This window comes from Oncorhynchus kisutch, linkage group LG18 (assembly GCF_002021735.2).
Source record: "Oncorhynchus kisutch isolate 150728-3 linkage group LG18, Okis_V2, whole genome shotgun sequence".
NCBI classification, from domain to species: domain Eukaryota; kingdom Metazoa; phylum Chordata; class Actinopteri; order Salmoniformes; family Salmonidae; genus Oncorhynchus; species Oncorhynchus kisutch.
Window position 1 is genome coordinate 63,592,825 of NC_034191.2, and position 18,565 is coordinate 63,611,389.

The following is an 18,565-nucleotide window of genomic DNA, read 5'->3' on the forward strand; positions in this document are numbered from 1 at the left end:
TTAAAGATGTGTGTAGTCTAAGTTACAATAAACATATAGTACGTTTATTTCTACAAAGGACAATCCCACCATGACACATTTGAAACAGTTGGGGTTCTATATTTTCAGTATTGTCATGTACAGTTCAGAGCCGCAAATGTTTTCTAGTTTCCCTCAGTCTCCACCACAGCTTGACAACTGTGAAAACGTAGGACTCACTACCATTACAGCCATGTGTTAAATAAATACCAGTGCTTAACAGATCTGGGCAGCGTTCATTAGGCACCAAATGGAGGAAAATGGACTGAAACAGCAGGGGGAGAACTTCCAGGGCTTGTCTGAAGCTTTCATTTTGGATTTACAATGCAAAAAGTTTAACAAGATAATATTATAATGAGTCATATTTATTAATTGTGAACTACAAAAAAGAAAACTACAGCATGGAAATAAGACAAGTCATCTTCACACTGGGTACAGGAGGTGTGGTCTACCACGAGGATGAATCCCATTGGGTGGTGGGCAGGACACTTATTTATTTACAATATAAAACAGCATCGCTGGATCCATTTAGACCCAACATGGCAACCCGGAAGGATCCATTTAGACCCTACATGGCAACATTTCTCAATCCATTGAGTCTCAACATGGCAACCTGTGCATAACCTTTTCTCATCTTAATCATCCTCTTCTTCACAGGAACATTCAGGCAGGGAACTGAGCTGCCACTGTTCATTCTTTTATTTATACATTACAGCAGAGGGATGGAGAGGGAAGAGGGTGGGGGTTCAGAACGAGGGGTGGGTGATTTGTCAGTGTTTACTCTTCTTTGATTTCTTGTGGGACCGGTGTGGGGACCGGGATTTTGAACGGGATTTCTTGGTTGATTTCTTGGGTGTTCTGGAGCGTGACCTCCGGGACCGTTTGGGCGTGCGGGATAACGAGGGAGACCTGGGGGAGAGAAAACACAGACCGGACAGTCAGAGGGACACCAGGACAACCAAACTGCAATGGTCTTGGGGAAGTTACAGGAAGTTGGTCCACCACAAAGACTATGTCAATCAAATACAAATCCACTTAACTTTATTTCCCTTCAATGTCAAGAGAAGATCAGCACTATTCTCAAACAGTGGAGCCAGAAAGGCCAGGGACAGTATAATAAAGTATAGAAATGTTACTTTTAGAATGTTTTAAACACATCTAGATGATTTAGTACCTTTTGGAGGACTTCTTGATGATGGTGGTTCGAGGGGAGTCTTTGTGGGAGGAGCGGGATCGTGATGACCCTACGTCCTTGGAGTAGAGGCGTTCTGACCTTTCGGAGCGGGGGGATGGGGAGCGCACCCGTCTACTGCTGCTCCGTGGGGGGCTGCCGGGTGAGCCGCTGTGGCGCCGTTTCCTAGCAACCACAGGAGACAGGCCACGCCTGTCAGAGACGACATCGGCGGATGAAATATTTTGTCAGTGATGATGTTACAACGGTCTACGCTTGTTTTTATTAGGTGAATCCCATTGATACATGAATCTCTTTTTCAAGGAGCTCTAAACTGCCCCTGCATTTCAAGGGAGCATGAACTTTAAACCTGATAATGAGTTGGGAGTCCTTTGTTTAAGTCATTTCCTAGAATCTCATTACACAGCTCTACCAGAGTTTCCCCCCATTATCCAACCACACACAGCCATCATGTCTCTAATGAATGTGTCAATGTATGAAGGACTAACCTGTCTTTCCTGGTTGGAGTTGACTCCTCCTTCTCCTTCTTGATGTCTTTAGAGCGAGCTTCGCTTTTCTCCTTGTCTTTTTTCTCCCTCTCTTTCTCTCGTTCCAGTTTCTCCTTTTCTTTTTCCTGCAAAAGAAAAAGGACAAGGCCAACTTTATATTATGGAATGTTACCCAACATGATCCAAATCCACTTAATTTTTTTGTTATTTCGCTACAATAGTCCACTCAGTAAACAACTTCCACTGTATTCAAGGTAGTCGTGTGATATCAAATACCTTAATATAAACTGAAGTTTATAGCTTAGAAACATTTTCAAGAGGATACTTTAGATATTGAGGTAAACAGCAATGACCGTACTTCATCAGATAAACAGCATGGTTCCACATATCGTACCGTCTGTACCAGCTGAATGTAAAAGGTCAATAGCAATGTTAAAAAACAATAGTACAGGCCCTATGTTCCTCCAGGAACCAAGAGGACAGTCAGGATGTAATACCTTCTGTAAGAGTTTCTCTCTGTAGTTTTCCACCTGCTCTTGGAGACTCTGGCCAGACTTCTTGGGCCTTTTCCCAGACTCCAACTCATCCTGGAACTTCATCACTTTGACCTGGAAGAAAATAATAAAATGTATATGTTAACATTTAGATATAAATACGACAGGATTAACTTTCAGGGTGTGGCCATTGAACAAGCGAAGTAATCCAAACTTCTTTGAACCAATTTAGCCCAAAGAAATACAAATATACAAACAACTCAGAGCTGTGCTTGTTTATTTTCAGCCGTCTAAATAACCTGTTGTGTACTTTGTGCTTCCAGTAAAATGCTCACTAGTTTACCTCTATTTCCCGGAGCTTGGTGCGTCTGTCCTCATTCATCTCAGAGTGCTTGGTCTTGGAGTCCAAGTCGTCTCTGATGGGGTTGGGGTAACTCGGAGGCTCTTCTGACCGGGAACTCTTGGTGTCCTCATCATCACTGTCATCCTCGTCCTTCTTCTCCTCTGGCTGCTCAAAGATCTCCCATTTAGAGGTGGTCACGGCTGAGGAGGAGACAGAGAATTAGGACAGAATCGTAGCTTGGTAGAAACTAGCCATAGAAACAGGTTTAGGACACTTTCAAGTGCAATCCTAGCTTGGTAGAAACTAGCTGTAGTTGTGGTCTCACTCACCCTGTGCTTCTAGCTCAGACTCGTCCACTGCTTCCCATTTTGAAGGTGCTACTTTAAAGGATGCTGCTTTGGCCGCAGCATGATCCACTAAAAGACAAGGAGAACAAGGTTAGAAAAATGTCCTCCAATCCTAAGGTCAGGGTTAGTCAATAGACTGTTGACAAGGTACGGAAACTAATATGTCAGTGTCATGTGGGGGAAGAAGTATCCCTTTAATAATTCCTATGAGGATGTGGTAGTATAGAGGTCATATGGCCACTCACAGGGCACTCCGTCTATGTCCTCCTCCAGGGCCTTGATGGGCACTCCGTCCAGATCATCCATCCCCTGCGGGGCTCTGTCAAGGGGGGCGGAGCCTAGGGGGGTAGAGCCTAGGGGGGCTCCGTCCACCATGGTCCCTCCATCCAGCCCTATAGGGACCCCATCCACGTCCTCCAGAGAGGCCCCATCCATATCCTCCCCGATGGGGGCCCCGTCGATGTCCTCTGCTGGCTCAGGCTGGGACAGTAGACCAGGGGCCAGGTGTTCAACTGATGGTTTCTGTTGAAAGGAGACATGCATTAGAGCAGTAGTGCTGCGTGGGCAACGTTACATTTTGTCAACATGATCAAATCACAACATTCTCAAACCTTCAAATAACATTTTCAATCCATGACACATGTTCAAACGATGACAACATTCTCCAACCATCACACAACATTCTCCAATCAATACACACCATTTACAAATCATCACACAACATTTACAAACCATCACACATTTTCAACTCATTATCTAACAACAAGGTTAGGTAGCAGCATCAGGAGAAAGACCTGAAAAGAAAAGGGAGTATGCTAGCTGACCTCTACTGTGATGGGAGCGGGAGTCTCCTTATCAGCTGATAGGTTGACTAGACCCAGGAAGATGTTCTGCAGCTTGATGAGGAAGGGATCTGGGTACACGGCCCAGTCCTCCCACGCACGGAAACACGACATCACTCGTTGCTGTTGGACAAGAGGATATAAAACAGACAGGTGAAACGGTAATACCCTGTCCAGAAGCAATCCCTAAGCCCCTAAACACAATGCATATCATAGCAGGCATGCTGATTCAGGATCAGTTTAGCCTTTTAGACCATAATGACTATGATTGTATGGACAGATCCTAGATCAGGACTTCTACTCAGATACTTTGTGGATACGGGCCCTGAAATAATTGTGTAGTTCTTAAAGATAGGGGTAGGTAACATGACTCAAATTGTGATCGGAAAATGTATACAATTAAATATACCTTAAAGTTCTCAGACTGCAGGTGACCCTGTATCGTCTTGTACGTTGCATTGAGGTCTGAGAAGACCTGGCAAAGCTTGGTCTCAAAGCTGTGTCAGGGACAAGTTTAACATATTCACTTATGCAGGAAAACAGCTTTAATAATGCAAATAATGTATACTGAAAAGTTACGCAATCTATGAACAAGCAGGGTCCTCTACACCCAGTCAGTCAGTCACAAGCAAACATCACAACCCCTGAACCCAAACTCCACTACTTACTATTTTCTGTAGTACGACGCATTGGCTACTTTAGCAGATGAGTTGTACAGCACATCAGAGACTAGATACAACCGTGCAATCTGAAAAACAAGGAAGGAATTATCAGAGTCAAACAAACTGGCCAGTCCTCCCTGATAGAATGGAATAACTGATTAATTAATACAAATCATTTATTTGACTGCACACGTGTTTACACGTGCCACTCAAAAGCTCTTTCCAAACCAAATAACACAAGGCAAAACCGGCTACGAAAGCAACAAACTCGAGAAAGTAAGGTTTTGTTAAGTTTGGGACTGTGATACGATACAGTAACTTCTTATTTATTGGCCATTTACATGGAAATTCCTTTTGTGAGGTCAGCACAAAAACAATACACTATATACATGCAATACAACATGGCAGAAAAAGTTCTCTAAAGAACATAGAAAACAAATGCCATACTATCTTATTTACCTTCTTGGGGAGTGGTGTCTTGAGGATGGAGAGGGACTCTGTGACACACTCTACGATCTCCTCAGCAGCCTCGGCGTGCAGTAGACAGAACAGCATGGCTTCGGCTATGTCCCCCTTTCTAGGAGTCAGAGCCCTCAACATCTCCTCCAGCTGATCACGCTCTCTGGAGGGAGGGGTGATAAGAAAGAAGAGGAGTTGAGCATAGATAATGTTAAAAGTAAAAGTTAGCCCAATCTGTTTCTGTAGTGTGAGGCAGCTTGATGTGCTGGACAGGACGCTAGTCTATCGCAGAGACTTGAGAGTTATGAAATTATAAACAGGGAACATACTCTTCTTTTAGGCAGCCTTTCTTCCCAGGCTCCTCCTCTTCCTCCTCAGGCCCCTCCCCCTCCTCAAAATTGCCGTGCAGGTAGGGATTGAGGGGAGGAGGGTGCCACAGCGAGCCGTTCTTGAACATGCAGAAGTCGTCCGTCCGCCATTTTGTTGGTGCTTCTCCCTGTGGGGACAAGTTATTATGTCATTCACATTATTCTCTAACGAGGACATCTTAAATTCAACTAGGCAAGTCTGTTAAGAACACATTTTTATTCACAATGACCTCCTACCCCAGCCAAACCCGGCCAACGCTAGGCCAATTGTGTGCCTATGGGACTCCCAATCACAACCAGATGTGATGCAGCCTGGATTCGAACCAGGTACTGCAGGGATGCCTCTTGCACTGAGATGCAGTGTCTTAGACCACTGCGCCACTCGGGAGTCCCATTGTCATGTGTTCAGGCTATCAAATAGCAGCATGTAAACAATGCATCCACAGACCCCCCCCATTCTAAATGTGACGGTATTAAGAGGACAGACGTGTTTGATCTATACTGCTTTCAACCTAACCAGTCACGAGAGGGGACAGAAAACAGAGGTGTTTGATCTATACTGCTTTCAACCTAACCAGTCACGAGAGGGGACAGAAAACAGACCTGTTTGATCTATACTGCTTTCAACCTAACCAGTCACGAGAGGGGACAGAAAACAGAGGTGATAAAGAAGGAAAAAAGGGAGGATGCAATTGGTCTAAGAATATGATGCAGGAGAAGATGCCAGACAATGACTGGTCCGTACTGACCTGTAGTATGGAGTAGAGTTTCCAGCGGTAGTACACGTGTGCTGGGCTCTGGTTCTCAAACAGAAACCTGGCCAACAGAGGCAACACAATGACAGTCAACTTGTTGTACTACAATACATTGTGTCAACTGAAAAAGTGATCACACAAACACGTGCACCAACAGACAGACGTACCTGTACATGGGGTTGCTGAGCTCTCGATTCATGATCATGGCTTCGAACATGGGGCCCTCACGCACCACAAACTCGATCATTCGGTGGATGAGAGAGAGCAAATTCCTAGAAGAAAAACACAGTTAAAACAAACGGATTCAGAGCAGGCGACCCTTCTTCTCCCCAAGGCAAAGCCTGTGTCTGCTGCCCTGACCTAGTACTGCCTCTAAGTAACACATGAAGGTGTAAGACACATGGAACTATGCATGTACTAAACTTAAAACTATTTCCTACATTGTGTTTGATAAGCTTAACTAATCTAATGTGTTAAAATGTTTCATTTGTAAGAATGAAGGAAGAAACATCTTCCTAAATGTTTCCGACCTTATCATTTCAGAAATGCTAAGAGCACCTAACACCAATTTTAAGAGCCATTAGCTGCCTAAAACTAACATTAGTTCGTACTTCTACTAGTTATAAAATGCTGTATGGATCTTTGCAGGTCAAGACAACGCTAACTACCATCTCCCCGCAGTACAGAGTATAAGGAAGGGAGGACAGTGAAGCTGGATAAGATAAATCATGTTTGAGAGAGGTTTGAGTGACTCTGTATTGAGTGACGCATCAGCCCATACAGAGCCTGTCAAAGCCAGCCTGACAACCCTTCTTGACTGACTCGCATGAAGAACCAAAGCACTATAGGATTGTTGGCCTAAACAGGCTAAATAACAAAAGGCTCTCTACTGGTCATATGATTCTACTACATAATGATGTATGAATAAACACAAAATGTCCAAATGGGGGGCAATTAGGCCTAAGCTCCTTTGGAACATTTTAGAGCGGCCTAATATTGGAGCATGTTGGACCAATTAGCCTAAAGGGGACAACACAACAACAAAGGATGTCTTTCATTTATATGTAGACAACGCAAATCACATTTACCATATAGTATTGGAGCCGATCGTACCAATGCATGGTGGGTAAAATGCTGTATACTTTCCCAATCCATCCCATGATGCTTTCAGGTCCCTCGCTGCCGCAGACAGTTCAACTTGTGCTGCTCACCAAGGCCAATGTCAAAAGGTCACTGAGACTAACGGGAAGTTTGGATTGGAGGTCTGAGCAGGGGCCAGGTGTTGCTGAGCCCGTGATTGGGTGACAGAGGCCAAGGGGGCGTGTCGGTGGGAGTGAGCAATAGTCAGAGTGCAAGACCGGTCTAAAAAACCTAACCACAGCCAGCACGGTATGTATGGTATGTGACTGTGTTATGTAGCTAGCATCATAACATGGATATTATTAGCCTACATGTGACGACTGACAAGTGGTGGTAAAAATTCCTTTAATGTCCTCTATACCGTCAGACAAGCAATGGCATGGTGGTCCATGGACTGTATTGATGTTTGGAGGGAGTGTTTGAATGAATGTGTGAAAGGAAAAATATATGGACACTGTGTGGCGGCAGAAAGCTGGGCTGTGGGAGTGAGTATCTTGTAGTCTACTAACAGGAACCTGATGGGGTTATAAGCCTACGTCTGCTTGTCTCAACCATTGCTCACCCATACTGAACGACCCCCCGTAGCATGCAGTGATTCAATTGATCAAACTTTAAAATTGGGGTTTATTCATTATGGGATGTTTTTCTACTTTTACATCAATTTAAAAAAGAAAAACATGTACCTTTCTGTTGGGATAACCACTTTGACTATGGCTTGCGACAGAGTCTGTATATGAAGTCACATCAGATAATAAACATAGAATATGTGAGTATTGTTAAAAGGCAACAGGTAAAAATATTAAATGCATTAAAAACTGCATCATATGAAAAAGTACTTTACTGCTGTCAGTTTCAGGTCAAATGTATACAGTCCTTAAATTCCCACACAACTTACCACTGCTTCTTTACATACACTAAACACACCTCACAAAATGCTAAATCTAGTATAGTTTGGTCAATAAATGTAGAAATGTTTAAAAGGAATAAACCCATGACTAGTAGAAGATGAGCAAAATATTCACTACATGACAAATAGCCTAAACTAGGTCTATGCCTAAGAAATACACATGGTACAACTGACAGGCCTAATACAGTACACAGCAGCATCCCAGACATGACATGGAGAGTTACCTTGTCGAATTCCTCCTTGTTCTTGGGCGGAGGGAGCAGGGCGGCGTTGGGGTTCTTCAGCCTCTCGCAGGGCTGTGCGTTGAAGGGTAGGCCGGAGGGCGGCGGGGGGAGAGTGTGCTCCACCATAGACGGGGGGATGTAGATGGGGTGAGGGGGGATGGGCACGCCTTTACCCCAGCCCAGCTTCATTTCAAAGTTCATGATCATCTTCGCTGGAAACAGTGAAAAAACATAAAAAACCACAAGCAGCCTATTTGCCTTATTACTGTACATCTCATCTGATCTTACTACCAATTATACTGTATCAGTTGCTGTTTTGAATACACTAAGAATGCCAATACGTCATGTGGATGTTGCAAATCAAATAAAACATTGATGTCCTGTTTGGCCGTCTATAACCACTATAACCAGTTTGTGCTGCTAAATCCATTGCTGATGAATAACCAGCCCCTTTCATTACATATACACTACCATTCAAAAATTTGGGGTCACTTAGAAATATCCTTGTTTTTCAAAGAAAAGCACATTTCTTGTCCATAACATAACATAAAATTGATCAGAAATACTATGTAGACATTGTTAATGTTGTAAATGACTACTGTAGCTGGAAACGGCAGAATTTATTTTATAGAATATCTACATAGGCGTACAGAGGCCCATTATCAGCAACCATCACTCCTGTGTTCCAATGCCACGTTTTGTTAGCTAATCCAAGTTGATCATTTTAAAAGGCTAATTGATCATCAGAAAACTTTTTTTGCAATTATGTTAGCACAGCTGAAAACTGTTGTCCTGATTAAAGCAATACATCTGGCCTTCTTTACACTTGAGTATCTACACTTGAGTATCTGGAGGATTGTTATTTGTGGGTTCGATTACAGGCTCAAAATGGCCAGAAACAGAACTTTCTTCTGAAACTCATCAGTCTTGTCTTCAGTCTCATATTCTTGTTCTAAGAAATGAAGGCTATTCCATGTGAGAAATTGCCAAGAAACTGAACATCTCGTATACAACGCTGTGTGCTACTCCCTTCACAGAACAGCGCAAACATGCCCTGACCAGAATAGAAAGAGTGGGAGGCCCCGGTGCACAACTGAGAAAGAGGACAAGTACATTAGAGTGTCTAGTTTGAGAAACAGACGCCTCAAAAGTCCTCAACTGGCAGCTTCATTAAATAGTACCCGTAAAACACCAGTCTCAACGTCAACAGTGAAGAGGTGACTCCAGGATGCTAACACAACATATGCCACTGGAACACAGGAGTGATGGTTGCTGATAATGGGCCTCTGTAGATATTCGATTTTTTTTTATAACTGCTGTTTCCAGCTACAATAGTCCTTTACAACATATCAATGTTTACACTGTATTTCTGATCAATTTGATGTTATTTAAAAAATGGACAAAAAATGTCATTTTCTTTCAAAAACCAGGACATTTCTAAATGATCCCAAACTTTTGAACGGTAGTGTACGTGTGATACATGCTGGTGTACTCTACAAGTCCCATGTCCCACAGAGAGAGCAAAAGGAAAGCCCAAGCAGCAGACCAGCTAGACAAAAAAACAGTAAAACCTTTTGACATTACAACATTATTTGATGTAATGTGAGTAAAGTTGCATTGTGGTCGGTCAGTTGAATGATGATAACTAAGGCTTTAATACCGTTGAGATTCTTCAGAGCTCTCTCCGCATCCCTCCGGTTCATGAAGGCCACAAAGCCACAGTTCCTCTCCCTGGCCCTCTCTTCATCTGTCCGCGGCCACATGATCTTCACGCTGGCCAGAGGGCCGTAGCGCCCAAACTCCTGACACAGCATCTCCTCATTCATCTACACACAGCAACCACAACAACAGAGGCAGAGGGAGGGAGCGGGGCATGTGGACTTGTTATTATTGGTGTCATTTTACATTGTAATGCAATACATCAGTAGCATTTTTGCTATTAATATAGGCAATTAGGCATGTAACATATTGCATAAATAAGCATATAAAACATTTATGAGCCATAAAAAGGTTTACCTGTGGGTTGATGTTTCCGAGGTATAAGTTAGTTGTAGAGGGGTCTCCGACGTCATGGGAACCAGGTGCAGCGTCATCCAAAACTGCAGAGAGAGCAGAGTAGAGAAGCCTTTTATAGAATATATAATCTTAGTGAGATGTTAGATATTAAAAGCAAGCCACTGTATAAATTTATCAAATTACCACTGGACGGACGGTTTCTTCTTGAAGAACTATCCACTAAAAAAAGCAGAAAGGCAGTATATAAATGTTGTTTCCAGGCAAAGGAAATGGAGTGGGTGGAGATTTGAAGCAGTCAGTATGAGAGTTGTAGGAAGGAAGGAAGGGGGCATGTCTAAGAGCCAACGGGTCTTAATGTATTTTAGATAGTCTAACAGTTTCCTAACCTGAAATCTTAACTGATATCCCAAGAGCGTTGTGCCAGTAACCGAAAGGTTTCTGGATCGAATCCCAGAGCGGACAAGGTCATTTTTGTTTAAATAAGTCGTTCTGCCCCTGAACAAGGCAGTTAACAAACTGTCCAAGCACTAATATTTATTTTCAAGGAACATCCATTTGTAATAGTTCTTATTATGCCATTGTTTCTAGTTGCCATCAGATGACAGTATATCACCACAACCCCATGAGAAAAAAAATAAACGTACTATTCATCAGTAACTTACAAGTTCTACTCAATAATACATTGTTTCACTACTTATTTATTACATACACTACCGTTCAAAAGTTAGGGGTCACTTAGAAATGTCCTTGTTTTCCATGAAAACATACATCTCTATGGCGGTGCCACAGGGTTCAATTCTCGGACCGACTTTTTTCTCTGTATACATCAATGATGTCGCTCTTACTGCTGGTGATTCTCTGATCCACCTCCACGCAGACAATACCATTCTGTATACTTCTGGCCCTTCTTTGGACACTTAACTAACCTCGAGACGAGCTTCAATGCCATACAACTCTCCTTCCGTTGCTTCCAACTGCTCTTAAATGCAAGTAAAACTAAATGCATGCTCTTCAACCGATCGCTGCCAGCACCTGCCCGCCTGTCCAGCGGGCAGGACAGTTCTGACTTTGAATATGTGGACATCTACAAATACCGAGGTGTATGGTTAGACTGTAAACTCTCCTTCCAGACTCACATTAACTTCTTATGGCTGCAAGAGCAGTATTGAGTAGCTTGGATGAAAGGTGAATAAACCGCCTGCTCCTCAGTCCCAGTTGCTAATATATGCATATTATTATTAGTATTGGATAGAAAACACTGAAGTTTCTAAAACTGTTTGAATGATGTCTGTGAGTATAACAGAACTCATATGGCAGGCAAAAACATAAGAAATCCAAACAGGAAGTGGGAAATCTGAGGTTGGTCGATTTTCAACCCAGCCCCTATTGAATACACAGTGGAATATTGGTTATGTTGCACTTCCTAAGGCTTCCACTAGATGTCAACTGTCTTTAGAAACCTGTTTGAGGATTCTACTGTGAAATGAGGGCTCATAAGGGCTGTTTGAGCCAAGTGTCTGGCAGATTCGGCCATTTTTCCTGCCAAAGAGAGGAGTCACAAAAAGCACAAATGGAGATAAAATGAATCACTAACCTTTGATGATCTTCATCAGATGACACTCATAGGACTTCATTTTGCACAATACATATGTTTTGTTTGATAAAGTACATATTTATATTTAAAAATCTCAGTATACATTGGCGCGTTATGTTCACCAGTTCCAAAAACATCCGGTGATATTGCAGAGCCACGTCATTTTACAGAAATACTCATTATAAATGTAGATGAAAATACAGTTGTTAGACATGGAAATATAGATACACTTCTCCTTAATGCAACAGCTGTGTCAGATTTTTTAAAAACTTTACGGAAAAAGCAAACCATTAAATCTGAGTACAGCTTTCAGACAACAAAGCAGCCAAAAATGTATCTGCCATATTGGGTAGTCAACAGAAGTCAGAAATAGCATTATAAATATTCACTTACCTTTGATCTTCATCAGAATGCACTCACAGGAATCCCAGTTCCACATTAAACGTTTGATTTAGTTCGATCATGTCCATCATTTATGTCCAAAGAGCTACTTTTGTTAGCACGTTTGGTAAACAAATCCAATGTCATGAAGCGCATGCCCTAGTTGCAGACAAAATGTCAAAAAGTTCCGTTACTCTCCGTAGAAACATGTATGGAATCAATCTTTAGGATGTTTTTAACAAAAAACATCAATAATGTTCCAACCGGAGAATTCCTATGTCTGTAGAAAAGCAATGGAACGAGAGCTAACTCTCTTGTGACCGCGTCTCAGAGCCTGTGGCAATCTGCCAGACACTTGGCTCAAACAGCCCTTATGAGCCCTCACTTCACAGTAGAATCCTCAAACAGGTTTCTAAAGACAGTTGACATCTAGTGGAAGCCTTAGGAAGTGCAACATAACCAATATTCCACTGTGTATTCAATAGGGGCTGGGTTGAAAATCGACCAACCTCAGATTTCCCACTTCCTGTTTGGATTTCTTATGTTTTTGCCTGCCATATGAGTTCTGTTATACTCACAGATGACCTAAAATAATCGTGGTGACCTAAAATAATAGTTTGTGGTGCTTTTGCTGTAAAGCCTATTTGAAATCGGACACTTTGGTGGGATTAACAACAAGATGACCTTTTAAAATTGTTTAAGATACATGTATGTTTCAGGAATTTTAATTATGAGATCTCTTTTCTTTGAGTTTGGCGCTCTGCACTTTCACTGGCTGTTGTCATATCAATCCCGTTAACGGGATTGCAGCCCTAAGAAGTTAAGCATCTCCAATCCAAAATATTATCTAGAATCGGCCTCCTTTTTCACAACAAAGCATCCTTCACTCATGCTGACAAACATATCCTTGTAAAACGGACTATCCTACCGATCCATGACTTTAGCGATGTAATTTACAAAATAGCCTCCAACACACTACTCAGCAAATTGGATGCAGTCTATCACAGTGCCATCCGTTTTGTCACCAAAGCCCCATATACTACCCACCACTGCGACCTGTATGCTCTGGTTAGCTGGCCCTTGCTTCATATTCGTCGCCAAACCCACTGGCTCCAGGTCATCTATAAGTCTTTGTTAGGTAAAGCCCCACCTTATCTCAGCTCACTGGTCAGCATAGCAGCACCCACCCGTAGCACGCATTCCAGCAGTTATATCTCACTGTTCAACCCCAAAGCCAATTCCTCCTTTGGCTGCCTTTCCTTCCAGTTCGCTGCTACCAATGACTGGAACGAACTGCAAAAATCACTCATATCTCCCTCACTAACTTTAAGCACCATTTATTTTTTTGCTCCTTTGCACCCCAGTATCTCTACTTGCACATTCATCCTCTGCACATCTATCACTCCAGTGTTCAATTGCTAAATTGTAATTATTTCACCACTATGACCTACTTATTGCCTTACCTCATTTGCACACACTGTATATAGACTTTTTTTATTTTGTGTTATTGACTGTATGTTTGTTTATTCCATGTGTTACTCTGTTGTTGTTTGTGTCGCACTGCTTTGCTTTATCCTGGCCAGGTCGCAGTTGTAAATGAGAAATGTTTCTCAACTAGCTAACCTGGTTAAATAAAGGGAGAAAAAAATAAAAACATGGGGAAAAAATACATGAAATGAGTTGCAAAATGATTAGGAAACAGTGTCAAGACGTTGACAAGGTTATAAATAATGATTTTTAATTGAAATAGTGTCCTTCAAACTTCGCTTTCATCACAGAAACCTCCATGTGCAGCAATTACAGCCTTGCAGACCTTTGGAATTCTAGATGTTGTTGAAGTAATCTGAAGAGATTTCACCCCATGCTTCCTGAAGCACCTCCCACAAGTTGGATTGGCTTGATGGGCACTTCTTACGTACCATACGGTCAAGTTGCTCCCACAACAGCTCAATAGGGTTGCGATCCAGTGACTGTGCTGGCCACTCCATTATAGACAGAATACCAGCTGACTGCTTCTTCCCTAATAGTTATTGCATAGTTTGGAGCTGTGCTTTGGGTCATTGTCCTGTTGTAGGAGGAAATTGGCTCCAATTAAGCACCGTCCACAGGGTATGGCATGGTGTTGCAAAATGGAATGATAGGCTTCCTCCTTCAAGATCCTTTTTACCCTGTACAAATCTCCCTTTTGAACAGTAGTGTACATGAGTGGTAAGTCAGTACTGATGATTTTGTCATTTGAGTAGTGATAACTAGAGTTTTTGGACATGCCTACAGGTGATCACACATTTCCTATTCACATCACTACACAATTCCAGCTTAATGACGGTTTTTATTGGGCATTTGGGAATCTACTACTTAATAGCTACGAAAAAGCATCTTGCTTCCAACTGGCAGCTTTAGTGTCGTCAGTCGGGAGAAGGGCGGGTGGGCTGTGTGTGAGGGAAAACGGCACGTGAACGGTAGGAGCACGGCTGCCGCTTGATAAAACGGAATATTGCGGGAGCCGATCGGCAAAAAGTCACAATACAGAACTGATGTTAGTGCAGGATGAAGCACTGTGTCTTTCCCCCTTCATGTGGCTCTTCGGTGACGATACACCCATGCTCACAATGTCAAACGGAAGCATTTTTTGCACCTCACACAGTGTGGGTTGATTGGGTCCAGTGATGTAGTGGTAAAAAAAAGGTTGGTGAACTATATTGAACAAAAATATAAAACGAAACATGTAAAGTGTTGGTTCCATGTTTCATGAGCTGAAATAAAAGTTCCCAAAAGTGTTCCATATGCACAAAAGGCAGGATTGAATCTACATCGGCCCGGCATTTTAGCTCTCAATGTGACGTTAGGTGGCGCCTAATCAGTCAGTTCTGTACCTGCCTGGCTGAGTGGGAGTGTGGGTGGAATGAGCGAGCTCACCTTGCAACCACAACATGAAACACTTGAGTAAATAAAACTTGGTAGTATGCCTCTAAATTCATTCGGAAGAACAATAAATGTTTCTAATATTTTTCATAAACACATTTGATCATGTTCCCCTCTCCTTTTAAGTCAAGTACCACCTTGAGAAAATGTCTGATTTTCAAGGTATTCCAGTACCTGAATTTCAGATTGCCTTATTGAAGTACTTTAAGCACCTCACGCACCTGGTGAGAACCCTGGCAGACACTTACATGAGGAGCGTTTTCCCTCCATCCCAGAGAGAGGTTCAAATCGACTGACTCTGCCTTTCATCTTATGTCTTTCGTCCCGCTCTTCCTGTATTCTGGGAGAGACAGAGAATATTAGATTATGCAATCCAGTGCAATGCCAAGTACATCAGCCTGGTCTCAGACTAGACGCAACATAATAAAGGCAAATCCGGGACACTCAAATTAGTATGATATGTTATGTTTGGTTACACAAGACAGAGGGCTGCTTAACCCCTTGCCTAACAAACGTTAGTGTTAGCCACCTAACTAATGTTAGCCACAACAAATAGAAATGTGTAAGATATCATACATTTAGCACATTCTAAAAATATAGGAGGAACATACTGTACGCATTGCAATTCATAACATACTGTACGATTTGTAATTCGTACGATATTATACTAATTGGAGTGTCTCTGATTTATATTTACTATGTTACATCTACCCGAGTCCAGGGAGCAAAAGATGAGGGATGTGAAATGACTTACTGTTTAAGTTCTTCCTTAAAGAGCTCTAGATTACTCTTCTTCTTTTCCTTTTCATTTGTTTTCTTCAGTGTCTGAAAGTAAGATAAACAACAAAAAGTTTTACTTTTTGTAAGAGGCCGTTAAAAGGACTAGCTAGGACTTTGCTTAGTCTAGCAACAGTAAAATAAATGTCGATTGCGATGATACATACATGTCTTTTATCTAATGTTAAAAACTGCGGAGGGGTTTCCAAAGGCAGGAAGCTGCTTTTCGGTGCTGCTGCTGTTTCAAAGCGTGACTTAGGTTTATACAGCTTGCCCTTCTTATCATCAGAAGCAGCCTCCTCTGTAGGAAGAAACACAGTACATCAACACAAGTTAGTGTAGTTTCTTAGTTGAATGTACAATACAATAGCTTACAACTGTCTATCCATACACGGGGAAAATGGAAATTGGTCATTTGACTGCCCAACCCTACTACACAAGATATCTAAACATTCAATATCTAGCTAAAAATATCCCTGATAATATTGTGCTGTTTACGAAGGTTGACATGGTTCTATTTACCTTTAGTTGCATTAGCAATGCCCCCCCGGACAAAGGCCTTGACCTTTCCCTCTCCTCCCTCGAACGCAGCCAGGAACTCTTCATAGATCTCTGCAGCTGCCCGCTCATCCTCCTGTCAAGGACCAGACCAACACCATCTCTCATAAGCCATGTCACAACATCAGCGTCATGTTTACATACCACTTTACTAATTTCATATGTATATACAAGCATTTCGCTACACTCGCATTAACATCTGCTATCCATGTGTATGTGACAAATACAATAGATTTGATTGATTTATACTGTGTTCTATTCTACTGTATTTTAGTCAATGCCACTGCGACATTGCTCGTCCTAATATTTATATATTTCTTAATTCATTTTATTTATATTTTTTACTTTATATATGTGTGTATTGTTGTAAATTGTTAGATACTACTGCACTAGGAACACAAGTATTTAGCTGCACCCGCAATAACATCGGCTAAATATGGGTATATGGCCTCCCCAAAAAAGATTTGATAAAACAAAAAAAGAAGAAGAAATGTATTTTATTTTCCGTTGCGAAAACATTTTGTTACTGTGTGCCCTAATGAACACGAAGTTCATATCAAAGGCAAGGTGCATTTGCCACTGCAGTAACACTTATATTTAGTCTTAACGTTACCTTCTTTTTGATATCCTCTTGTTCCTTCTTGCTTAGGGTCCTCTTACTCACGGCCATTTTTCCAATGCTGAAGGACTTCAACTTGCTCTCCAGCAGCGCCTACAAATTTAAACAAAACAAAACTTGAATGTCACAGTAACGAGTTAGTTACAATATTCCGAAATATAACTTCTGTATTTCCCTTGAGGTTGCTAGCTCGATCTCATTAATAAAGGCATTAGTTTCACTAGCACGCTGACCCGTCAAAGCTGTAATGCAGCCAAGTTAGCTGGCTAATGTAATTGGGTATATGCATTAGTCGATTTCCGTTGCAAAACTCCAAACCCGAAAAGGTTTTGCAACGAAAACTACCGTTTCTATTGGACAAATATAGGTAGGTCCCTCCCAGTTTCGAATGCTTTGTTTGCTTCCTAGAGTAAACGGTTTCCATTGCATAACGTTTTGCAGCGGAATTTGACTAATGAATACACCATGATGTACAGGCGACAGCTTGTTGCAATAGTGCGTTAGCTAGCCTATAGCGAACTATTGCTAATTACGGATGTTGTTGAATTGGATATTAGTTTGCCAGTAGGTGTTAGCAGTGAGATAGTTGGCTACCTAGCTAGCAGTCAGCCTACGGTGGGTCCGAATGCTTTTCACCACTACTTCATAAGGCGGCAAAGCCAAAGGACTCGTGCAGGGTGGAGTTAGCTAACAGTAGCTTGCTAGTAGTGACTGTTCATACTCCACGTTGCGACAACCAAAATCACACACCAACTTAAACATACTAATTAGTTATGTAAACAATTGCCATCCTAGTTACCAGTATACAGCAGCTAGATTATCCAGTTATGGAAACACATGGCGAAATCATTGCAATGTTTGGGACAGGAAAAATACCGGTGATTGGGGCCTGGCTTAGCTAGCGTTAGCTACGTGGTCTTTTCGTACACAATTACTAGTTATAAATGGGAACATATGGCAACAGCTGTACAACGTTTATAACTACAATAAACAGTTCTTATAACATTTAATAGCCAATGCATCAAGTAAACATCGATTAATAAATTCACCTTTGCGTTGGCTTTCTGCGTACCACCAGGCGTTCTGTCCGCCATTTTGGTTGTACTAACTCTAATCGATTACCAATTGTTGGATACGTTTATTCACCGAGTTCAAAATAGTCGAATACAGAAATATGGATGCCAACCGATACGTTTTATTTACAAAGAAAACATAAACCCATTATGATTCAATGGTGGCCGTGTAATAATAAATGTTTGGATAAAAAAAACTACAACTATTAATCAGCCTAATGCAAATCGCATTGGTAATTTTTTTTTTTGTGGGGTTGGGGCTTACCCGATATTTCAATGGCCTTACCCAATTTTGTACTATTGATGACCTGTAGATGTATGGTTTTTAATCCGATTTTTCAAGCCAATATTACACATTCAGATTCGGACAACCTGAAAACATTTAT

At 41.8% G+C, this 18,565-nt stretch overlaps 1 protein-coding gene across 5 annotated transcripts; it reads right to left on the minus strand.

Moving 5' to 3' along the window:
- Positions 1-74: 74 nt before the first annotated feature.
- LOC109909957 (U2 snRNP-associated SURP motif-containing protein) lies at positions 75-18,272 on the minus strand. 5 transcript variants are annotated; one of them, XM_020509058.2, is made up of 25 exons: positions 18,156-18,272; positions 17,101-17,199; positions 16,452-16,563; positions 16,097-16,230; positions 15,907-15,977; positions 15,401-15,492; positions 10,439-10,474; positions 10,256-10,338; positions 9,900-10,065; positions 8,240-8,451; positions 7,792-7,835; positions 6,136-6,240; positions 5,963-6,029; positions 5,175-5,341; positions 4,846-5,008; positions 4,393-4,472; positions 4,134-4,221; positions 3,707-3,847; positions 3,128-3,404; positions 2,865-2,951; positions 2,536-2,735; positions 2,196-2,306; positions 1,699-1,823; positions 1,193-1,402; positions 75-927 (listed from the first exon to the last, which is right to left on the minus strand). In XM_020509058.2, the coding sequence occupies exons 1-25, from the start codon at positions 18,198-18,200 to the stop codon at positions 789-791; spliced, it is 3,054 nt and encodes a 1,017-aa protein (XP_020364647.1). In that variant the 5' UTR covers positions 18,201-18,272; the 3' UTR covers positions 75-788. The 5 variants fall into 5 exon arrangements, with proteins under 5 accessions (XP_020364647.1, XP_031652322.1, XP_020364648.1 ...); XM_031796462.1 differs by having other exon boundaries at positions 7,057-7,835; positions 18,156-18,218; XM_020509059.2 differs by lacking the exon at positions 10,439-10,474.
- Positions 18,273-18,565: the final 293 nt, after the last annotated feature.